Source organism: Orussus abietinus, unplaced genomic scaffold (genome assembly GCF_000612105.2).
Source record: "Orussus abietinus isolate OABI.00-Male unplaced genomic scaffold, Oabi_2.0 scaffold21, whole genome shotgun sequence".
NCBI lineage: Eukaryota > Metazoa > Arthropoda > Insecta > Hymenoptera > Orussidae > Orussus > Orussus abietinus.
Window position 1 is genome coordinate 489876 of NW_019396018.1, and position 24771 is coordinate 514646.

The 24771-nt window shown below is 38.6% G+C and overlaps 4 protein-coding genes and 1 long non-coding RNA gene across 7 annotated transcripts; 2 read left to right on the forward strand and 3 right to left on the reverse strand.

Moving 5' to 3' along the window:
- The first annotated feature begins 376 nt into the window (after positions 1-376).
- Positions 377-4151, forward strand: LOC105697590 (beta-1,3-glucan-binding protein). Its single transcript, XM_012421034.1, has 8 exons — positions 377-630; positions 1366-1593; positions 1664-1818; positions 2032-2168; positions 2230-2393; positions 3016-3398; positions 3621-3722; positions 3920-4151. The coding sequence occupies exons 1-8, from the start codon at positions 489-491 to the stop codon at positions 4028-4030; spliced, it is 1422 nt and encodes a 473-aa protein (XP_012276457.1). The 5' UTR covers positions 377-488; the 3' UTR covers positions 4031-4151.
- Positions 4152-5248: 1097 nt separating this feature from the next.
- LOC105697525 lies at positions 5249-7146 on the forward strand. The gene is made up of 2 exons (XM_012420890.1): positions 5249-6309; positions 6669-7146. The coding sequence occupies exons 1-2, from the start codon at positions 6225-6227 to the stop codon at positions 7133-7135; spliced, it is 552 nt and encodes a 183-aa protein (XP_012276313.1). The 5' UTR covers positions 5249-6224; the 3' UTR covers positions 7136-7146.
- A 220-nt stretch (positions 7147-7366) lies between these two features.
- LOC105697526 (28S ribosomal protein S10, mitochondrial) lies at positions 7367-8714 on the reverse strand. Its single transcript, XM_012420891.2, has 5 exons — positions 8334-8714; positions 8108-8224; positions 7845-7972; positions 7572-7773; positions 7367-7505 (listed from the first exon to the last, which is right to left on the reverse strand). Exons 1-5 carry the CDS (start codon positions 8346-8348, stop codon positions 7452-7454), a joined length of 516 nt encoding a protein of 171 aa, XP_012276314.1. The 5' UTR covers positions 8349-8714; the 3' UTR covers positions 7367-7451.
- A 2344-nt stretch (positions 8715-11058) lies between these two features.
- LOC105697693 lies at positions 11059-22559 on the reverse strand. 3 transcript variants are annotated; one of them, XM_012421268.2, is made up of 11 exons: positions 22012-22559; positions 21778-21942; positions 20306-21225; positions 19986-20175; positions 18098-18243; positions 15380-15687; positions 15073-15304; positions 14782-14974; positions 14354-14674; positions 12117-14181; positions 11059-11837 (listed from the first exon to the last, which is right to left on the reverse strand). In XM_012421268.2, the coding sequence occupies exons 2-11, from the start codon at positions 21779-21781 to the stop codon at positions 11549-11551; spliced, it is 4668 nt and encodes a 1555-aa protein (XP_012276691.1). In that variant the 5' UTR covers positions 21782-21942; positions 22012-22559; the 3' UTR covers positions 11059-11548. The 3 variants fall into 3 exon arrangements, with proteins under 3 accessions (XP_012276691.1, XP_012276690.1, XP_023290531.1); XM_012421267.2 differs by having other exon boundaries at positions 22008-22559; XM_023434763.1 differs by having other exon boundaries at positions 21778-22559.
- A 263-nt stretch (positions 22560-22822) lies between these two features.
- Positions 22823-24739, reverse strand: LOC105697539. The gene is made up of 3 exons (XR_001103841.1): positions 24649-24739; positions 24397-24564; positions 22823-24037 (listed from the first exon to the last, which is right to left on the reverse strand). It is a non-coding gene; the product is annotated as an uncharacterized LOC105697539 (long non-coding RNA).
- Between the last annotated feature and the right edge of the window lie 32 nt (positions 24740-24771).

Consider the following 24771-nt stretch of genomic DNA (forward strand, 5'->3'; position numbering starts at 1 on the left):
TACTGCGCGGGAAATTTGATCTACCGCTCTCAATACCCAACACCAAATTATGTCTACTATACAGGGAAATTGATCACGCAACATATATAAATATAACTACGTAATTGGATATTTAATCCATATTGCATATCTGCCTTGTATTTGAAGATACGTAAAAATGCTGTAAACAAAATTTTAAAAGTATTATAATATAAACATTACTTATAAGCAATCTGGAAAATTGTTTAAGCAAGCACTTGAGATTTCCTCCTATTCGGGTGTGTCACTCGAGGGAATAAAGTTTCTACATCGATTTCGTCATATCGAAGAACATTATCGTTTCCTTTTTCCGTGACCTTTGGTGCACTAATGCCACGCACTTTAAATCAATTCTCCCATACATGCTTCTTGAGACGTGACGCGCTCACGTACGCGTGCTCTCGCGTGGCTACTTTCCTGTAAAATACGATTCCTCTACAAGATTATCACCAGTCGAGACAGTTTTGAAAATGGAGTTTAAGAGAGAACTAATATCAATCGTTTTGCTCGGGGTCGCAGCTTCTTTTTGCGTAAAAAGTGCCAGTTCGTATAACATACCAGAGCCAACAATCGAAGCGCTATCGCCACGTGGTTTTCGAGTCTCCATCCCAGGTGAGTATCAGGTAAGAAGACTGAAACCCTAGTAGTACAATATATTTTTCTTATTTTTTCTACATATTTAACGAATATCGTACATTTTGTATATATTTAGCAGACATTTGAAATATTTACAAAACATTTACTTTAAAATATTATCTTTATATTATTTATATAATATTAGCTCCACGTGTCTTCGTATTATTTTACTTATAGGTCGACAGAATATTTCGTTTCATTTTAATATAAATATTTTTCAAATATTATCTGCCGAATACATTGTAAACGTTTGAAAAATGTTTAAAGTAAAAATCACACGTTTTGCTACCACGATGAAATAGTGGAACTAAAGTATTGCAATAATTCGTCGTGTTTTTGCTACAAAATGAAGTGTCCGATGATATTCGTGAAGTAAAAAATGGATTTCTATTATATGTTTATTAATTAACAATTGTAATTTTGATATATGAGATTTTCAACAGATATTGTAGATATCTTCAAATGAAATCTAGGAGACATCGTAAAAAATCTATCGCTTGAGATATTCAGCGAAGATTACAAAGAAAAATATTTAGAAATTATTCTGTGCTACTAGGGAATAGAATGGAATTAGACATTTTAATTCTAGTAAATTCCTGATTCGTTCTTTGCCTCTAATTTAGCTGTGACAGACTCATTGTCGCGCATTTAACTCTATTGTTAATGAATGATTAACTAATAATAATAAGTCCAACAAATTTACATCCTTAGATGAGCCGGGGATCCAATTATTCGGATTTCATAGTAACTTGAACAAAAGGATCCAAGAGAATGAAACTGGATCTATTTCCGGCATCGTCTACAGAGTGAAAAATGGCGAATGGACTTTGCGAGATTCGGGAACTAACATTCAAGACGATGACGTGTTGCATTACTGGATTTACGTGCAGGCAAACGGAAAACCTTATGTCAAGGCGAACCTGTCCTGGTCAAAAAATCGTAAGCCATTTTCTTCACGATATTGCGTCAATAGGTACAAAAATAAAAATATAATTCATATATTTTGCAGGTGCAACTGGCTCTACGGATAGGAATTGCATCCCAGGAACGACGACAGTAAAAAATGATAAGATATCCTGTAAACGGGAATTAATCTTTGAGGAAAATTTCAATTCTTTAAACGAATCCATTTGGAGGAGAGAAGTCAAGATCCCCCGAGACCCTGTGAGCTTGGAAACATCGTTAATTATTTCCACATCTGAAGTTTATTTCACGTCATTTCATGAATATCTTATTCCCTTAGTCCGAGAAATTAGAATTTCTATACGTCAACTAGATTTATTCCGTCTTCTGGGAATTATTTCCATTCCTAGCGTGTGTAATCTTATGATCTTGAAATATTTAAGGAAGATCAAATGAATTCTTCTTTTATTTAAGGACTATGAATTTTGCGTGTACCACATCCACGAGGAAACCGTAGCGATCCGGAATGGGATCTTTCAGATTATTCCGAGTATTTTGGAAGACTCTTATGGAGAAGGATCCACTTCGATCGGCAGCGTGCAACTTTCCGGGTGAGAGAATATGAGAAACAATAGTCAAAGTTACGCGAACTATATATTCCTTGATCGACAGATGCACCAGTAATATTCCGGATGAATGTTCGCGAAAAGCAACGTCATATAACATTTTGCCACCAGTTATCTCTGCGCGTCTCACGACGAAGAATCGTTTTAGCTTTCGTTATGGCAAAATCGAAATACGCGCAAAATTTCCCGAGGGTGACTGGCTTTATCCAGGTATTCTATATTACATTTGATATATTCAAGTACAGAGTGGCTACCACGTTAATATATTGGGTTGATGCATAAGTAATGGCGTTTTTTTTACACGTTACGTTACGTGTAAAAAGCGTAATTACTTATGCATCAACCCAATATATAAAATTACCTCCGAGATCGTACCATCGCTATAATCAAAGCACTGTTAAAGATATCAATTCTACATATAGTGTACATGTATTTAATTTCGCATACAATTGTACTTGGGATTTCAGTATACGAATTTCAGAGATCATATATACCAAATTCGAAATCTTTTGTACATTGATTTTTGAACACATCTGTGAGAATTCCTAAGCAATTATGTACAAATGTACATACACGAGTGTACGATTGTCATAAGACATGTATACAAAAACTCGGCTGCTTTTGTATACTGATTCTCGATCACATACTCCTACACAATTCTATACATTTTGAGAAAAGCGCGTTGTAGTACATTTATTAACACTTGTACCGATTTCTTTTCTCGTTGTACTATTTTGTTCAGGGCTTTGAATACTCTTGTACGAATTCTCACGCAGAAATAGTATCGAAATGCGGTATCTGAAAGTGTTCGAAATATTTTTTTTTCTTCCAGAGCTTTGGCTATTGCCGCGAAATTCTAGGCGTGATAACAGGTCCCCGAGTGTAAGAATTACTTTAGGATTTGCACGAGGTAACCAGCGCCTCGTAAAAAATGACGATTCGACCGAGGATTACGGCGGCAAACGTTTAGAATTTGGGATCAGAACGGCCTCGGAGGGTGAAATTCGCGAGGAAAAAGCCACAAAGATGAAGAGCACTGGCAAGTGGACGGGAAATTACCACGTGTACACGACGACGTGGTCTGCCGATGGATTTACATTCCACGTGGATGATCAAGAAGTCGGCCGGCTGAAGCCAGGATCCTCTGGCTGGCAGCAAAGCTTTGATTCGATCAGCGAAGCCAGCAGTTCCAATATGGCACCTTTCGACGAAGAGGTCAAATTAATACACGATTAATATCGGAAACTCTCATAGAAAGCAAATTGAATATCGAACATTCGAATAATCTCCATTATTTCAGGAACTCTTGCCTTTTACGCGTGTTCAAATCCTGTCGTTTAGTAAAATCTGTTTCATTCAAGATACTTCTTTAAAACGAATGATTTTCTCGCTCTACTCTTATTAACTATGTTAACTAATGGAAATTAATATTTTTAGTTTTATATCAGTCTCGGGGTCGGTGTCGGTGGAGTTAGGCAATTTCCTGAAAGAACAACCAGCGGACAATATGATAAGCCTTGGAGAAATGTTGGGGCTAAGGTAATTTGATTAACTTATAGTGCGTAGTGTTTAACAACGCAGATTGCTAGGAAGAACGACTTATTTCAATGATAGCTCGAAGGTTCCTAATGCATTTCATTTTTTTCTCAATTAAGTATTTTTGAATTTTGTTAGGATCTTTTTCTCAATGCAAATGATCAAATCCTGTATTAATGATTTCGTTCTCTCAATTCCAGGCGATGCTCCATTTTTGGCAGGCTAAGAATCAATGGTTCCCGAGCTGGAATGACGAATATGGGAAAAAAACCGCACTTGAAATCGATTATATCCGGATTTGGTCTTTATAATGTTCTGTAGTCCACTATAATCTTATTCTGTAAGATTTAGCGATAATAAAGCAATTGGTTACTTATAAAACTCACAAATATAACGAACTCCCTACGTGCAAATAAAGAAAAAAGATGTAAATAAATAGGAAGGCATGTATATCCCGTAGTTATAAAAACAACTTCTAAAGAATGTTGTCAAGTTCTTCCTTGAAAACCTTAACGAAGCAACGACCAACCGAGGTCAGCTATTTCATGCGACACATAAAGTATTTATCCGGCTTGAACAAAGACGTCACGAGGACACTACAGTTCTCATGGGTCGTTTTGCTCACCATAAAACCGTTAAGGTGTTACTCCATGAAAAGTGGTTGAAAATCATTACGATCTTTTGTCATGCCTTTAGAAAGAACAAGGAAAAGCTAAATACAATCTTTATAGGTAGAAATTTGTTGTACAAGTGTAAAAGAGCGTGTAAATATTTTTCCTTTTTCACTCAAAATGGCGGCTATGAAGTAGTTTTGTTCGAACGCCTTTCCAGGCAAACCTCGTTGCGAAGGCATCGATTAAGGAATACAGTTTTCAAAGAGGAAGAAAAAAACAAAAATTTCTCATTTCCATATAACATCTGTTACGCCTCGTGCGTAGGATATTTAAAAAATATTAATTCTTATGGAAATAAAACGTGATTCGAAGAAGTATTTCGATTTGTGTCAACAGATTTTGTATAAAAATACCTGCGGCAAATACAGTTTGAGAAATATCGCAACTATATCAGTCTAAACAATGTAAGAAGAAATATCATGTGAATGTTTGAAGAGAATCGGATAAAAATTGTAGAAACGCTGTCGATGCCACCAACGTTAAAAATATTATTTTGACAGTGACGCGTTTGAACGTTCTTTTTGTTTTTTCTTTGAATCACAAAGTACAAGAAAGATCTGTATTTGTCTTTAATCTAAACTCACTAAATGATTAGGATTTCCTATTTAAACCAATGGGAAATTATTTTTATACGTGAAACTATCGACTAAACTTATGAGAGAAAATCCGATTTTTCAAACTTCCACCGTCGTGTAACGTCTTAATGTTTAATGAAATGAAAAGTAACACCGAATGGATATTTGAATTTACTAAGGATGGCAAGTGAGTAATTGGAAGGAAGATTATTCGGCTTTGCGTGGATCGGCTCGCATATATTGGAACACCGTATATACGAAGGTAATAGAAGGATATAACCAGAAGTCATCCCAGGAGAAAATAAAGAAATCCCAGAGGCTGGTGCAAAAGACTCATATTTTGCTGTTCTTATTTTACGTAGAGGTTCACCTTGACTGACTCTCTTGCCCTTACCTGCCCAAATCGTAAGCCGGTAGCATTCTCCTTTGTAGAGAATTATACGAGAGAACGCCTTATAACAGTATTTGCCGACATAAAAGGCACTTTTTTCGAACGTTACCGCTTTCCTGCGCATATTGTCTAAATATCTTATTTATTACCGGCAACGGCGATTGAAAATCCGCTATTTAAAGACATTCGTATAGAGTTTAATCTTTGATCGGGAATGAAGAGGCGGCAGGTCACCATTTGCCGCAGGCTGAAACTCGGAAATTAATTAAATAGTATTTATCGCTTTGATATACGTGGAATTGCGCAAGCATAGAAAATAATAAAGATTACCAGAGTTTGATAATATTCGTGTTAAATGTTCAACTCTTTATTTTTTTTCATTTCCCGTCGAAATTCATTTTAAGAGCAACGAGAAGTTATTAATACTTACGATTATCACTTGACGCGTATCGATGTAATGATATATGCAAAGATGCTCTTACAAAATCATCGAAATCAGAAGACTTTTAATAATTATGGAAAACAGCTTTTTAGGGTCTTCTTGTTTCTTTCAAGGGTGAGGTGACGCTAAATAAAAGATGATGTGTTAATGACAATTTCGGAATTTTCTTAACATATTGAATGATGAATACTTAGCTTGTTATTAAATGTAATGAATATTTTTAGCGTTTGATCCATCACACCTCGACTTAAGGTTCTGCGATCCTTTCCTTTTTCTCAATTATATGTTTTCTACCCACACTCGACAGTCGTCCAGCAGTGCTCCGAGTATTCGGAATTATTCGCTCGGGCTCTCAAACATAAACCACGTGTTAGCCAATTATTTTCATTAACAATTATCAACGGTTTTTTTCGTATATTCGAGATGAGAAGAATTTCTCTCGCACTCGTTACCATCTTGTGTTTGTGTATCGTTGTCTACGCTAAGCCGCAGTATTTAAACCATCCTGGTAAACAATAGTAATTATTAAATATATTCTAAATAAAGGCTCAAAGCTACACTGTGTACTATTTTCATGAAATTATAGATTATGTGGTATTATATATTTGTCTATTACAATAACTACTCTTCAGACAAACTGAACAAGTTAGAAATAGAAAGACGAAAGGACTCAAAATAATACCAAAGTTGAATATAATTGTAGCTGTCAACATTGCTACGTAATGCTTTTAAAGCAGTTCTCATTAAACATTAAATTCATTACAGGATATTCAAATGTTTCAATTATATATTTTCTTGATTCAGTATTTTAAGAAATATTAAATGCAATGTCAATCATTGATATAATGTTATATCGTTTTTGCGCAGGAAATGAATACATTATTCTTGGCAGTTGCACAGCAACTGCCCAGTTGATTAGGAAGCATCGAAACAAGGAACCTTTGGGTGCAGATTTAATGACGACCGTGGATTATACCTCTGAAGAGTTTGCTTCTTCGACAACTGCAAATATAGAAATGCAAAAAAGTGATGTTCACGATATAAAAACAACGAGGATCCCTACAATGTATCCAAAACATCCTCCACTAAAGACATCGGATAATCACAAATATTATTTCCAGTCAGATGAAAGACCAAGTGGTAAAATACTAGGAAGGCAATCGTATACCAAATCTGGTACCGATACACCCCTTAGAACTGTAAATGTAGAAGCAATTTACAAAGACAGACCATTGCTCTTCAAGAAAAGGGAACCTCTTCCTGAACTTCGCAGAGATGTTTTGTTTGGAAGGAAAGAGACAAGTGCTTTCATCGTCATCAAATCTTCAGAGTAACTAACTACTAATGAATCGTTCAATTCTAAAAGTGTGCCTGAAATGCAAAATTTTGTATATCATTACCTATAAAAAATGTACTATGTGGTGTTATATGAAAAGTTTTTGTTATTGATTCTCATCGCCATTTCACAGGGCGTTCTTCAATCCAAACTCAATATTAATCATTGAACAACGAACCATAATGAACATCAAATTAAAAAAGTAGATAATATTGAACATATAGATTACAATCAATACTCTTGTCTATATTTATATTACAAGCGTAATAATGTGAAAGTACTTATAATATAATAATAAAATAATTATACTATTCCTATAATTCGCTAGGAGAACTTCTGATGGATTCTGGCAGCCTGTGTAATTCGACCTACAAAAAAGTAATTGTTCATTTTCATTCTATAAATTATTATGGCCTTGTAATGTCGTATACAACCTTTGTAACCTTCATCGCTACACCTTCAGGGAGATTTCTTTGTATATACTCCAAGAACGTATCAGCGGTAGATCCAGTTAGTCTCAGGAAATCCATGTATCGGAAGTAAGTTCTTGTTTCATACTGCACACGATGCTTTTTGTAAATGTGTATAGATTTTAATACCGTTATACGTTCATGAGTCGGTTTTGGGAGAGTAACGCTATTAAAAACAAAATTACCCAGTTACCAAAATTGCATGTCGTTTCAAATTAATTATAATAGAACTCTTACTTTCTCCCTACTGTGATACCCAAGTGACTAGCGGCTGTGACTGAAAATTGTCCATAACTTTTTAAAACAGCAGGATCGTTACCACGTACCTCCACCTCTATTCTCTTATACAGCTTATCTAAAGGAGCCTAAAATATAGTCATGCATTTTAACATACTCTAATAATGCCCATATTTCATTTCAATTTATAAACATAGTAACATAAACCACAAAATATTAGTATACAACAAAAACATCAAGTATTTCATTCTTATCAGCCGTACCTCTTTAGGTGTTGCTTCTTGAGAATCTTGACTCAAGCTAAAGTTACATGTTTGCAATTGAGTTACCCTAAAATTTGTAAATAGTCGAGGAAGAACACCTTGTAATCCGAAAGCACCCTGCAATAATAGTTATGATATTAATAGATCATGGTAAACGGTAATCACTGATATAATGCTAGGTAACCTTAAATTCTATCGAAATTAAAAATGTATTATTTCAACTTACTCTGACACAAAACATCTTCAATTATTTATCTATATATATTTAACGTGGAAATTAATAATTTACTTTTTATTTATGAAAAATAAAACGAAATAAAGCACATGTGAACAGTTTTAAATTACAGAACAGTACAGAATTTCTTATCTTCTCTTTTCGAGAGATTCTATTGCTGTTTTCGGGTTTACTCTTCTATTACCATCGGTCAGTCGTAGATGATGGAAACGAAGTTCGTACTAAACTACCAGCAGATGTCAGCATATCTCGGTTAATTGAAAAAGAAAAATATTTACATGATAAACAGAAATCAATGTTCTTGCAATGTAATAAAAAGCTTTACACTCCGATGTTAATTCAAAACGTATGTAAGTATATATTTGGCGCGAAACTCTACCGAGTTTCTTGATGACAGAGCCAAAGCGAAAATTAAATCTTCTCTGAATGCGTATCAGAGATGAGTTGGGAGATTGCTCACGGGCAGGATCGTGTGATCGCATCCTGTGCTGTCCTCTGGTTTCGTACGTTAGCTTTCACCGTTTTTTGCCCCCAAGAGCGGCGCAACGAATTTCTGAGAGGAGCTCGTGCACTCGCGATGGCGGTACATACCAGTCGCCGTTGACGGCTTACGTACTCGTGATGGTAATACCATTCGGAAGTTGATGGTGGTGGTTTACCTACGCTTACCGACACTGGTCGTTTTTGATGGTAAGGGAAGAACACTCGTGAAGCTCCATTTGACATTATCTACTTATCTACTACTATTACGTACATTGTTGCCTCGAAGTCGACGTCATGCGGAGCTTCGGGGCACGCGTCGGTGTCGCCTACGGAGCCCTCATGCAGCGAATCTGTGTGAGTGCGATCACTCCTAGAAACTTAGCGCGTCCCAACCAGCCAAGCGCCAAGCTACGGGTCGGCACTGTCCGGCACTCTGCGGCAACTCTCCGGAACTCTCCGGCCCTCTCCGGCACTCTGCGGCAACTCTCCGACACTCTCCGGGACTCTCCGGCACTCTGCGGCAACTCTCCGAAACTCTCCGGCACTCTGCGGCAACTCTCCGACACTCTCCGACACTCTCCGGCAACTCTCCGACACTCTCCGGCACTCTCCGGCCCTCTCCGGCACTCTCCGGCACTATCCGGCCCTCTCCGGCCCTCTCCGGCACTCTCCGGCACTCTCCGGTACTATCCGGCCCTCTCCGGTCCTCTCCGGCACTCTGCGGCAACTCTCCGACACTCTCCGGCACTCTGCGGCAACTTTCCGGCAGTCTTCGGCCCTCTCCGGTCCTCTCTGGCATTCTACGGCAACTCTCCGCCGGCCCTTTCCGGCACTCTGCGGCAACTCTCCGACACTCTCCGTCACTCTGCGGCAACTCTCCGGCACTCTGCGGCCCTCTCCGGCACTCTGCGGCAACTCTCCGACACTCTCCGGCACTCTGCGGCACTTTCCCGCACTCTCCGGCACTCTCTGGCACTCTCCGGCACTCTACTGCACTTAACAACGCTCAACGGCACTGTACGGCCTGCGATAAGGCTCGGAAACACTTGAAATACGCACGAAAACGCTCGAAAACGTTCAAGAACACCTGAAAAACGATCGATAACGCTCGAAAACACTCGAAAATGGTTGAAAAACTGTCGAAAACCTTCAAAAACGGTCGAAAAACGCTCGATAACGCTTGAACACGCTCGAAACCACTCTGAAAATGATCGGGAAACGCTCGATAACGCTCGATAACGCTCCAAAACACTCGAAAACGGTTGAAGAACGCTCGGTAACGCTCAAAAACGGTCTAAAAACTCTCGATAACGCTAGTAGGGAAATGTAAAAATCATACGCGAAATGACTCGGCTCATATCCGCAGTTAGGTAAGCCTCGGGAGGATTTTTCGCAGAATTCGACTCTCACGCATACTCGTTGATGTAGCGCCGAACGCACATATATTCAACATCTCGGCCTCGGCACAGCTACGGAGCTTGGCGCTTGGCTGGTTGGGACGCGCGAAGATTTCTCGGAGCGATCGCACTCATGCAGATTCGCTGAATGAGAATTCCGTACGCGACACCGACGCGTGCCCCAAAGCTCCGCATCACGTCGACTTCGAGGCAACAATGTACTTAATAGTAATAGATAAGTAGATGAAGTCAAATGGAGCGTTACGAATGTTCTTCCTTTACCCTCAAAAGCGAGCAGTGTTGGTAAGCGTAGGTAAGTCATCACCGTCAACTGCCGCATGGTATTACCATCACGAGTACGTGAGCCACCAATGGTAACTGGCAGATGATACCGCCACCGCGAGTGCGCGAGCTCCTTCCAGAAATTCGTTGCGCCGCCCTTGGGGGCAAAAAACGGTGAAAGCTAACGTACGAAACCAGAGGGCAGCACAGGATGCGATCGCATGGCCCTGCCCGTGAGCAATCTCCCAACTCATCTCTGATTCATTTCAATACCAAATGAAACGCGTATGTGATATTTATCATTTATCAAGATTTTCAGGAAAGGAGAAAAACATGGAATATTTTATTGTTGCAGATTATTTATTACAAATTACCTTATGTAGTCGCATGTCAAGTGATCATACTACCATAAAACAGGAACATAAGATATTACGTTAATTGTAATACGTAATACAATAACTCATATGTCGTTTTTAAACGAAACTAGATTTACTTTCCATTGTAAGGGAAATTTGCATATCAGATTGAATATGTATTGAAATTTAACCACTCAATTTTCATTTTTATCGATGATTTAATTCCAGTATAATTAAGCATCAGATACTGCAACAAAAAACTACGTCTCTCATCTTATAATGTTTCAAAAACATTCCGATAACGAAACAACTAATGACGAACATTTCTTGGAATTATTAAAACATGGAATCGGTATCAATTAATCAAACGTAAATTCCCGACTGATAAAAGTATTGGTTGAAGAAATAGTACACATGACTGGTGATGTAGCTCTAAAACTTAGTTACTGCTGTAAGTTAAAAAACACTAAAGTTAGGTCAGAACTTTAGATTTTGATCGTCCTTTTATAATCCTGTACGATTAAGTGATTTAAAAATGACAACAGAACTTATTCCACAGAGTAACATCTAATTGGGTTTACGTAAGAATCTTACGTTGCATTATCATTTCGGCAATAAACTATTCTAACGTAATCAGTAATAGGGAAACATGTCTTGTTTAGTGATATCGTGATCCTGGGTATGCGAATCAGCGCCTGTCCTTAAAAAGACTTATATTGGAAAATGGTTGCTGTTGACCAGAGTAAAGATTTTGGGACTGCCAGCTTTGAGTAAGAGAAGTTGATCCCTGCCAATTTCCAGATTGAGCACTTTTCTTGGCAGCGTCGTTGAGTGGAGCCCAACGATGTTCCTGGTTGGAGCTTTGAGGTCCTTCAAATTGCCATGGTGGTTTGTTTGCCGAAGGAGGTGCTGCCCTGGGTCCCTTGTTGAACCAACCATCGTTAGGTTTCGACCACGATTCGGTCATCTCCTTTTCTCTGTATTAAATGCAGAATATCAGTGAATAGAATAAGTCAAATACCTTTTACTTTACGATTATGAGAAATAAATGGACCGAATCCTCATCCCAATTTTTACTCCTTATACGTGAATTTCTACACGCAGCTTCTAAAAGTGATTAAATGCGAAGTATGGACATTGATGGGTTTTCAAGGGAAAACAAACAAATTTGAAAAGCTGGGGTGTGATTATAAAAAATGATGTATTCTATGATGAAGTGCACCCTACCCGATGTTTATGAAGTCAATGTTCCATACCCTGGTCTAGACCACGTAGGGTTGTTGCTGCTGGGAGCGTCAAACTTGTTCCAACGTTCCTTGGGAGTTGAAGTATTAACGTCATCGCCCCAAGGATCTCTGGCATCCTCGGGGAGCTCGTTCCATTCGTCTTTATCCGACTGCTTCCAGGATTCGGTGGTTCCCGGTGCTGGAGGTTCCCAACGAGGCTCGTTTCTTAAGCTGGGCTTAGGGAAGGCCTCTTTGGGACGGGTGTTCCAGGTGTCCCCTCCTGGTCCGCTCGAATTTCCAGTGGACCATCGATTCATCGTCGACTTTTTAGTCCAGACATCCCCAGATCCGCTGGTCCACATTCCCTCGTTACCAGATTCTTTGCCATCTCTGAAGGACTCGCTTGGGCCAGGACGTTCCCAAGTTGGTCCCGGTCTTTCATCCGACCAGTGCTTCTCCGGCATACGTTCGGGCATACGTTCGGGTATGCGTTCGGGCATCCTTTCAGGCATACGTTCAGGTATACGTTCAGGCATACGTTCAGACATGCGTTCGGACATACGTTCGAGCATACGGTCGGGCATACGTTCGGGCATACGGTCGGGCATACGTTCGGGCATACGTTCGGGCATACGGTCGGGCATACGTTCGGGCATACGTTCGGGCATACGGTCGAGCATGCGGTCGGGCATACGGTCGGGCATACGTTCAGGCATACGTTCGGGCATACGTTCGGACATACGATCAGGCATGTGATCAGACATGCGATCAACAGGTCGTGATTGCCATCCACTTTGCTCTACAGCTCCACGACTAGGTATATCCCATTCGTCCGCCATTCGTCTTATGGGGGACATTTGACGCCTAGGCGGTGACATTTGTCGTCTAAGGGGCGACATTTGGCGCCTAGGGGGAGACATTTGACGCCTAGGCGAAAGTATTAACCCTGGCGGAGTCAAAATTCGTCTAGGTGGTGACATATGTCGACCAGAAGGTGAAAGAGGCCTTCTGTATTGCGCAGGTAGGTCGCCGTGCATGCCTGGTGACATGGGTCGTCTAAGAGGTGACGCCTGCCTCCTAGGTGGAGACATACCACGTCGCATCGGGGACATAGGCCGACCCATCGGTGACATTTGACGTCTAGGTGGAGACATGTGATGTCGGAGCGGAGACATCTGACGTCCAGGTGGAGACATATGATGCCGCGGTGGAGACATACGATGCTGCAGAGGAGAAACGTGTCGACGAAGAGTCGGCGACATCGGTCGGCGAAGCGGGGATACAGGACGATGCATAGGTGACATTTGGCGTCTTGGTGGTGATAGTCCATATGGAGATAATTCGCGTCTTGGGGAATAATGTCTTCTAGGAGGAGAACAAGGTCTTCTAGGCGGTGAAAGCAGCGTCCGCTTGGGAGAGATTCTTCTCACCGGCGATACTCGACGCCTAGGAGGTGAAAATGCGGTTTTCTTGAATGGCGGCGGAGAGTTCCAATTTTCGTCTTCGGCTTGAGCCTTGGCTTGTATCTGCGCCAGGGCCAGAGCACGAGCCTTCAGTTTCTTTCTTCTTTGCTTTGACATTCTGGGTTGCTGATCGGCTGGACCCGCCAAGAAAGGTCGACCTGCGGGTTCATCGCCCGACAGAGGCACTTTGAGATTAGGCTCATGAGGAGCGATATTATGATACTTCCGCTGAATGTTTTGAGGAGGCTCAAATACTCTATAGGCGGAAGCAACCAACTCTTCTTCTGGGTCTGGTCCCTGGACAAAACGCTCATTTGGACGACTGTCTTTGTCCAACGGTTCGATCCGGTCCCACACCGATCGTGGGAGTTGATTTTGTATTTTATTCGTTAACTCCAGAGCCTTGTTCAACATCTCTTTTGCCGTTGCCACTTCAGCGTTTGGCCCACTCAATTTTTGTTTGGTTAGGTCAAGAAGCTTTTGTTGTTCCTTGACCAGATCCATTTCTATGCGATTGTTGCCTGATAGTCTCGATCTAAGGTCGTTCTTATCCGCGCGTGGTCCTACGTTTTCTTCCCATGGACGTTTGCGTTTCTGAGGGCTTTCTTTGATATTTAGGTTTCTATTGATACCTGCAATACATAAGTACATTATCAGATGTCCCGATGATCGAATGCGTAAAGTAATTCCTTATGTTTCACAATGCCTTCTGAATCTCTCGTTGGGATGTTTCGTATGCGTAATATCCTGCTTGATCAGGTCTATGCACGGTTTTTGTGAAATATTTAAAGTAGTATTTCTCACCTATACCACCTTTTTTATTCTGATCATTAATGTTGGCATTTTGCATGCTAGCTTTTGTGATAGGTAACGTTCCTGGCGCCCAAGGTTGTGTGAGCTTATGCATCAGGCGACGTTCCATTAAGATAACCACTTCAAAATGCGGTCCTGTAGGTAACGTGTCAACCACGCAGGCCCGAATTGGCATAAACGGATTGCCAATACCATCGGCTGCTGGGCGAGTTAATTCCAATATTGCCCGGACAGACTGTTTGGTTAATGTAGTAACCATTACAATTCGACGTAGAGAGTTAATTTTTCGAAGAGCTATCATCACTTCGATCTCTGTTAAAAGAAATCGCAAATGTTAATTTTAGATTATTCATCCTGATAATATACATCCCAGTTGGAATAATCTCTTTTAAGTGTAACGTAAAACTATTATAATATACCTCGACCGATACTAGTGTTGGCGTTAATGATAGCTGCGGCTTTACAGTTCATTAATACTTTGGCAATTGTTGCCATTACTTCAGATGGTTGGCCCATAACGAATGAAGCATTCTTTATGTTATTTAATTCACTAGTCATTTCGGCCTCTTCAATTTCAGATGGCGAATCGAGTCCAATGATTTGGTGGCATTTCTACAACCGAACGTAAAAAGATGTTAATAACATTATACCGTTTTCTACTCATAACGGATAAAATAATGTGCAGTATTCTAATATCGATGATCCCTTACAGATGCCATCATCAATCCAATGAGACCAATGCCACATCCAATTTCGACGACTGTGGTCTTCAGGGTTGGTGCTAGAAGATCGGCAACTGCTTTGCCTAAGCTTTCTGCTCCTGTTGCATTTGACCAAAAGTTCGTTTTTGGCGCTAATTGAACCTTTATTCCTCCCACTGTTTCTTCTAAAGCTTCGGACCCAACCAAAAATGTCGTGGTACTGTTTGCTGTGTTTTCACCTCTGAAATGCATCAATTTATAAGGTCTTTGTACTGGAAAAAGAAAAGAAATATATTTTTTAAGGCCATACACTCACTTGACAATGGATTTGCAGTACAGTGATTTAACTTTGCAATCTTTTCCCCGTCCCGTCTCGAAGACCTGCTTTAAGCGATCCATGGTGTTACGGCTGATGTTTCGACCAGTAACGAACAGCATCAATTCGTCGTTTCTATTGGAACGAACCAAAAGCCACAACCATTGTTGCTTGGCCTCACCAGTAGTTTCCTTATCTTCGACGGGAGCATTTTCATTCATCGGCGCACTGTTTTCAGATTGCTCTGCATTCTCGGGTTGTTCAGTACTTTCTAACTGATCCAGGGACTGAAGAAATTCCTCAAATACCTGAGAAGAATGACACGTAAAACTAAACTTCAGAAATGGCTATGAAAATGAACATTACTTTTCAACTCTGATGTTAATCATCTGATATCTAATAAATTAGATAATAATAATATCAAACGGGCCATGTAGTTCAACGTGTTCGACACATTGCCTTAATAAATAATGTCCGCCTGATACGTGTCAATTGTACTAATATGATTTACATAATTTATAAGTACGCTTGACCGCAAGAACAAAGTAAATAAATATATAATATAAGCAATACATTTAAAGTGAATCATAAATATTGCAGAATACATTATAAAAATGACATCGATTTTATCTTTAAAAAGAAACAGCAAACTAAATAAAAAAAAAATAAATAACTACCATAACGCTTTTTATACACATTGACTATTCTTTATAACATTCTAGTGCCTCGTTTACTTTGTGTACCGCATCGAGTTTATAAATCTATAGACTTACTCATAATAAAACTCATTCTAAATTGTGAGTTTATAAGTGTACTTATGAGTATCGAATAATGCATGTATTTCGATGATACATTTCAATGATAATCATTGCCTGAATACCGATTGAGATGTTGAGAATCTAATGCGTCGGGTGTCAAACAGCAATTAATCTATTTGACATTCTTAACGGCATTATAAAGTGAATTTTTTTGGCACATCCGATTGCAATATGCTTATCTCAGCATAGAACAATTAGGGATGCATTATGACAATGTTATGTTTAACTGAGAGATTAATTGTATATTATAACATAAATTTTGTTCATATTGCTTTAATACAGCATTTTCTGGTGTTATATTTCTTGCGAATTTCTATGTACAAGGGATGAGCGGGACAACTGAATTTCGAAATAATAATTCCGAATCTCTGACTTTTGCGTAAAAGTCGATGCGATGTCAGAGTGGATGTATAATTTCCCAAGATCTGATAATTTTAAGAGCTCGTTGATTGCTTACGAATAGGGAGCGTTTCCTCCCAAAAATTCGTCATGCAAAAATAAGAGTGTTTACTCACATATCAGCATCTGGGCATCGAGGTACTTATTTCGTTCACCAAAAATTATTTCCTTTCTACGTACATTTATGGGAATTAATCATTACTTACTCCATGAGTAAGCTGATATTCAAAGAAAAATCAAACAATTATTAGATATCCAGAATTGTGCAGGATTTCCATCAATTGTTTTGCCATTGTACCATTTTTAAGATTTTTCCTATACGCAGAAGATAACATTGTTAGCATTGATTATGCGAAACATGTTCTACCTTCCTTACGGAGTACAACGGTGAACACAACTGTGTTGTATTATAATTTGGGACAATTTAGACCATTTAAGTGCTCCCATGGATCCCAAAGTACAACTTTCACTGCTACGCTGAGATCAATCGAGGTTCATTGAGGCAATCAGCTAGGCAGTGAAAAGTGATAACATAACACTTCAGCATAGTTCTCTTTTAGTCTGTCACAGAAATATTTCCCAAGTTTATACTGCAGTAATGTAAACACATTTTTGCAGTGGCTGGTATTAAACTGCTTCAACAGTTTATTTTTGTTGTCAATTTTAGGTTAGGGTTAAGATTCAATAACGGTTATCTTTAACCATGCGGCTTCGTTCAATATCCAAGAGATATTTTCAACGATGTCCGCATTAATTAGTTGTTTAGATATCCGTTGGAAAACCGTACACTACACGGATTATTTCAATCGTATAATGCACGGTAAATAATTTTAATAACTGTAATTTATTATGCTTCTCGTTCGACGTGGATCTGCACTTGTTCTTTTATGTTCACCTGACCATTAATCCATTCAACCATCCGTTACAAAGGCAGTATCGTGCCTTTGTCACGCGGTGTATAGTTAAGTCAGGTATTATCAGCATCATTGGTCTCCGATGTCTGGTCGAATTCCATTGGAATTCACATTGGCACTTTTCTGAATTTCATGTTCTATTCCACAGCAAATGTGGTATTTATTTCAAGAATCCATAACATGGATGACTAAATTAAATCCACAAATGCAGTAGATTTACATGAATCATACAGTCATATTATTACTTCTCTCTTATTGTGCGGATAGTTTGGTAAATTCATTACATCCCGTTTATAACGGATAATTATCTTCGGTCATTTGGTAGTTCCTAGTTGGACACTTAGCTCAACAAGGAACGAAAATCCAAATTTTCTTTGGTGACTCTGCCAGACTGTACCGACATCATTGTGTAAACTATGTCGACAACAGGTGGCTTTGTACACTTGACCCATCGAACTCTACGCACTCATCTCTGATCGCATCAATTCATTTGTCCCACTATCCCTTATTAGAAATGCAGATGGGACGTGTGTGCGAAAGGTGTGCTTTCAGGAAATTGTATTTATGAATCAGAAATGAGCGTGTACCTTAACAGCGCGCAATACAAAAGGCGGAAATTCGAAGGCATTATCGGTACTAGAATTCCACAGACCAGTCGGACCCAGCCGCCAGACTGTTTGTCCACTGTCCTCCTTGTCCGCCTTTGATGGGTCCTGTACAGGCTTTCTGCTGCCTAAACATGTCATGTTAGAGATTCATCATCATGTTGCTTACAGGATTGCATACGTTTCATGCTACGCAGCTAAAATTTCGCGATCACGGTTACAAAGATATTACTACTCTCGATTTCTTTACTGCATAACTATCATTAGTCTTGAAATAAATATGTCAACGTTTTGTTGTTTCCACCTAGAACACATTAAAATCTATGTTAAAAATATTCGGGAAATTTAGGAGTTGATTGGCCATTTGAACAATGCGAACTGAAGTTCACTGAGAATGTTTCGGAAGCATGTGATACAATCATGTATCGAAGGCATGACTATTGTTCCGATACCTCAAAGACAGTAGCTGTAAAAGTTTATCGATATCTGCAAGGGTTGCATCAGATCTGAAGAAGATATTTAAGTTTTTACAGGAAAAGTTTGGTAATGCTGTCTCGATACAAAGACGAGCATTGTAGGTGCATAACAAAATAAATTAATAAATAACGCAAAACAATGCTTTTTCTTATATAGCAAACCTCATGATATGCAGAGATTCGCTAATGCCCTGCAATGTTTATAATGCAGATTATAAGAATTTATATGGTTATCGACATTTCACTTTGTGGTCATTGTTTTAATAAAAATAAAGTCATTTAGAGTTAGATTTATTAGGAATGTAATCAGATGCTGAGAAGAAAGTAGCATAAATTCAAACTATTTTTATTTTCATTTGAAGATAGGATTTAATGATTTATAGAATATGATAATGATGGTATTTAATTGCTTTTATTATTTTATAATGCTATTAATTATTTAGTATATAATGGGTTAAACTTAAATTAATTTATTGCATTACTGATTTGCAGTTTTTACTTCTCATTTTCCACATTTTTATAGACCTGGAACAAATATTTACGATTGTTACGCAATTAAGGAATTACGTAGTTTAATAATGGTTTAAAAGTTTAAAACAGTCATACACTATAAGCAAAAGTGATTTGACTGTTTTCTAGCAAAAAAGTTTTGCTGGTTTGATACTTACTTCATCCTTAATTAACGTCGTCAAATTATAAACCATAAAGACTACTTTTCGCATGGTCCATAGAACGTCAATTAAGGGTTAAGCAAGACTTTTGTTTTTAGGTTATGCTGACATGAACTAGTCAACCATGTAAGAGAAAGTATATAAATTCTTTCAAAAGTACTTATAAATTTATATACTTTCGAAAGTATTTACAAATTTTATGATTATGTTTACATTGTCATTCCTTAATGATGGCAACTCTATGGATAATTTTATCCATATTCATAGCATTTCATCCAGGAATAACATAACGCACTCTGATGTTTAATACATAATTTTAAGTTCAATGAATAATTTTTCTATATTATCACAACCAAGGTTCCTTTGATTTTTTCCACATTATTCACAGTGAAACTGACATCCTTAGAGTTTTATATCACTTATGATTGCAAAAATATTGCTCACATAAGCATGTAATATAATTTAAGTCCATTTCTACTGTGTTTCATTAATTATCAGAAGAGTGTACCCATTGTATCACAAAATTCTTTAATCACGTCCCCACCTGCTTATTTTTTGGTGTCAAAGAAACACGATTTAAATGTCAAAACTGGAAAGGCTTCACAAATATAGTTATAGAAAGAGCAAAATTAAACCTGAACATTATGCAAGTTCTGAAAACATGCATTATATATTATGTGGTCTACATATATAATAATGAATAAGGAATTCCACATTACTTACATATGAATTTCCAACGATTAGTGTGTGGTTTATCCAATGGGCAGCGCCGGGCTGCTTCTAACTTGCAGACAGGGGTTCCGCCTAAAGCTTCATTTCGTTTAAGCCAATTTTTATAACAAGGATAAGAAAACTCCAATACACGAGCAAGTTTAGATAATCGTTCTTTGACTGTAGCTTCTTTACCTGCAACCTGTATTCAAATAATTTAAGAAGTTATATCTGTATATAATCTTTCATGCATACAACAAATATTTTTGACAATTTGAATCAAAACTATTCCAATAAACAACATAAATAAAATCAGTGCAATCTTAACTAACCTTTTCTTCATACCACTCAGGTACTTTCTCAGCAGGCTTATTTGCATTTTCAGTTGAGTTATTTCCTATTTCTCCTTCATTTCTATCTCTATTAGATTCTCCTCCAGTATTCTTTTTGTTTTTGTCATCATCTCCATCCTCGCTATTTTCCTCTTGAAGTCCAAAACTTGCAGGGTCAAGCACAATGTTCTCGATCTCATCCAAATGACTCATGACATCTTCATCGTTCATTTCTTTTTGACATTCTCCTAATTGGTCCAACGATACATCCGCAGTAAAATCAATTTCATTAGTGACATTTTTATTGCTAATATTCTCATTATCAGTAGTCTTATTTTGTGCATTTTCATCTTCAATATATATCTGCTGTTCAGTTTGATCATTATCATTATGTTTTTCTTCTGTAATCGCATTATCAATATTGTCACCAATGATCACCACATCATCCATATTTTCATCAGGTTTGTCATTTATGAATTTTATTTCCTCGACTTCAACTTCCATCTGCTCATCCTTTGGTTGAACATCTTGAATCTCTTTAGTTTCTTCATTTGTTGCAGGTATATCGACTTCTTCGGTACTAGGTTCCTCAGGTACCGTTACCTCCATATTTTTATCCTCAACAGCAATGGCTTCTTGAGCTTGAGCTTCTTGAACTTCTTGAATTCGTTCAACTTCTGGAACTTCTTGAATTTGTTCAACTTCTTTAACTTCTTGAATTTGTTCAGCTTCTTCAACTTCTTGAATTTGTTCAACTTCTTTAACTTCTTGAACCTCTTGAGCTTGTTGAGGAGATTCTTTATTTTCTTTAACACTGGATTGACTCGTGTTCTTATCTACCTGTGACTCTTCATCTTCCATACATTCGTCTACCACTTCAAAATCACATTCGTCAAGCGTCAAAGTATCAGGATCTTCCGCTACAAGTGACATAAAAAATAACATATCTAATCAGGGTAAATATAAAAAATCTCACAATGCCTTAACTATAAACATTACATTTATTTCTAAAATACGTATTAAGAATTTTATCTGTATGTATAATCTTTATATCTATCGAGCATACTAATAAGTGCTTCAACAAAGAGCTGTCGAGACCGATGTAGTACTTAACACTATCTATATCAAACGGCTAGAAATGATCTTTACTTAGAATATTCATCAAACTTTAAATCGCATATAATTTGACAAATTCTCAAGATCGACCATAAATTTAAATCAATTACATAAAACTGTCAGCCCTCGTCGTGGCTAATTATACCTAATACGACTTCGTATCCTAGGAAACATTTGTGTATCAGATATCATACGACAGACTCACGAATAAAAATCTAAGAACAAAATATGTACCGCGTCACCGATACGGGTAAATGCAATAGGGCAATTTAAACATTGTTCGAAAAGAACTGCTGATCAATTATGAGGAAATTGTACTCGAAGATCTTTAGTAATTTAAAATATGCCAGCCTTACCCATTCTTGAAGGTTTTGAAGGGAATTATCTCCCTGACTTCCGAAAAAGATTCGTCGTCAGTTGTCTCGCCGCGAAAAATGGCGCTTGTAAAAGCACCTGCTCCGCGCTCTCAGCCGACTCTCTGCCTCAAGTTATTCTTATTTTATTGTCGACCGTTCACGTAACTGTCTCAATATGAAAATATTCGTTAATTATTCGATTAGATGTGAGCAAATATCCGGCTACGTACATACACTCGCCAACCCCGATTTTCAATTTGCTCCCAAGGAGGGTCGCGCTGCTCGCCAAGGGTATTCGTAATACTTGGTTATACTTGGTAATACTGCTTCGGCTTCAGGAATGTCGTGTCGCATTGGTCGACTAGTTACGTCGTTAACGCGTTCGTTTTGTTTTTCAATAGTCAACCAGTCAGCCGGACAGTAAACACAGTGGAATAATGTGATTGGTCCGTCGAAACTAGTTTCATTGGGAAAACCAATTGCTTTTAAACGGACCGATAAATTGAAGGACCGTTTATGACTCCTATCTGCTCATCACTGTTAACACGCATGTGGCCAAACGCGCTATATAAACGAACTAAGTGCTGTTCTCTGACGGAATATTTCCAAACTTTGTACCTTTTCTGTTATACTAGAAGTGCACATACTTTCTACATTTTGGGGGGCGCAGTGATAGAGGATGATCTGGAAGCGGGAAATTATGAACTTCATGTCTTTTTTACGGAACCCGATGCGTTGTTTTAAACATGCCACGTAGAAGTGCAAAATCGATATAGCGGTCTCTGACATGTATTACTTTTATTACACAATACGAAACCGATCCGCATGTAAGGAATAATAACACAGAGGTCTTAAGACCGTAAATGATTTAATACATACAGTTTTTAACAAACAATATTTCCATTATTTATGATACTTTTCGTTATATCGAATACTTATTCCTTTTTCTTATTAATATTGACGGAAATGTTTGATTGCAAATCTTATCAAATGAAATCTGCAAACAGTCTCTATCTCTTTCCTTTTCTCTATCGCGGCACATAATTTGTATTAAACATCTATAAGAAATTCCTATAGGGAAACAAAAATTCGTAAAGAACTAGGGCGCGTAGTTTTTCTTGCATTTCCTTACTGAAAATAGATATAATTAAAATAGAAGGCGTAACAAAAGTTAACTTAGATTTCACTCGGAGATCTTTTCTTTGCATGGTGGAAATGGAATGAATAATGCTCAATAATGCAATGAACCAGTAACTTTATTAATTGAATCAAATTTTTAAAGTGAAACTTCTGTATTTTTTCTATGCTCGTACATTCAATACATATAAATCTATAGAGAGAAAACGTATTAGAAAAAAAGATATTCATGTGTCGACTAAATCTTTATTTACTCCTGTCAAGAAATTGAGATCAAATGAAATTAAAGCAAATGAATATTTTCAAATAACCGACTACAAACGATATTAATAATTTTTTTATATGCGAGTCCTAGGCTGCTCGAGTTGAATCGGACGGTCCCTTAAAAAAATGTGATATAATTTCCATTAATATTTTCAATACCGGAGACCAATTTTATTCATAAAACTCATTCCGAAAAAGTCATTTCACTTGATATTAACTCATAGGATCGTAGCCCTAATGATTTCTACAAAATCAATTTTACTGATGCTTCTCTGGCAAGAAATATTAACATCGCGACATATAATGAATTTCGTCTAGACAGTAAATTTTTCGCTCGGGTTGCGAGCATTCAAAACAAAAGAAAGAAAGAGGTGGACTTTAGGAGGTCCTTTTCGTAGGATGGCGGGAATGGCAATCAATGGGGCGGCAGGCCGACAAAGTCCACCGGGCGGGCTTGAGAGGGCGGAAAAGCGCGCTGGCGCAGACGCGGCCTTTATAGATTTTCCTGGCCGGTAGTAACGCGGGGAGAGGTCAGGATCGCGTCGAGGGAAAGAGGAAAAGAGTCGGGCTTGGCCGTCGGATCCTTCCGACGTCGAGGACGTCCACGAGGCGTCCGATCCGCGGCCTTCGACCGCAAGGATGTCCGTCCACTTCCCGCCCGCAACGGCCAGGACGTCGTGAACTCCGCCGCCCGGGATTCCCGCCCACCTTACGGAACTCCTCCAGGATATCCCCGATATCCTGGAACCACTGGTTTGTTTCGTGCATGGTGAGTTTCAAGTTTTTTCCTTCCTCCCTCTCGTTGAGATTTCAGTCGCGGCCGTCGACGTGGCAGCACGTGTCAAAAAAGCCGAGCCAACTGTCAAAGGTAATCATAGCGAATGTCGGAAGTCCTGACAGAGGGCTGCCAATATTTTATCGATACCGTTTGGCCTACGAGTGATGGAGTCCCGAGCGAACCCTTTTTCGATCCAGGGGCGACCATACTTCGAGGGAGGGTGGATTTAAAAAATGTAACAGTGCTCGGATAGTACGTCACTATGGATACAAATTTAGTTATTTTGTCGGTGGGATATTCTTTTGATATATTCTCTTATCAACTCGTGATGTACGCATTGATAGGGTCCGTTCTGGTTAAGTCGCGCTCTGGTGTAATGTATTCTTTCTGCGGGGAATATTGAAAAGGCTATTGGAGGTTTACAGTCCAACTTGACTAACCTCGGATCGTTTTGTACGGGGTGTAATTGCACTTTCATCAGAAGACTTTGGTTGAAACGATTAACTTGTGCTCGACTCAATGAGCGTCGCAAAGCAGCCATGTTGGAAGTCGACGAGTACTCATTTGTCCTACTAGTTTCGAACTTCTTCCTCCGTGCCGAATCGAATCTAGAAAAATAGAAATGATGTTTACGAGTGTTTTGTATTTCTGGATTTGTAACAGAGAATGAACGGAACCGAACGGTCTCTAACATTTGGAACCAGTTCACTCTGTGATGATAACTAAAGAATAATGCCAGGTGCTTTTATCTACGTCCGGTTTGGCGAAGAATTCAACGACGGCATGGGAACGTTCCGCGCGACTTAATAACAACC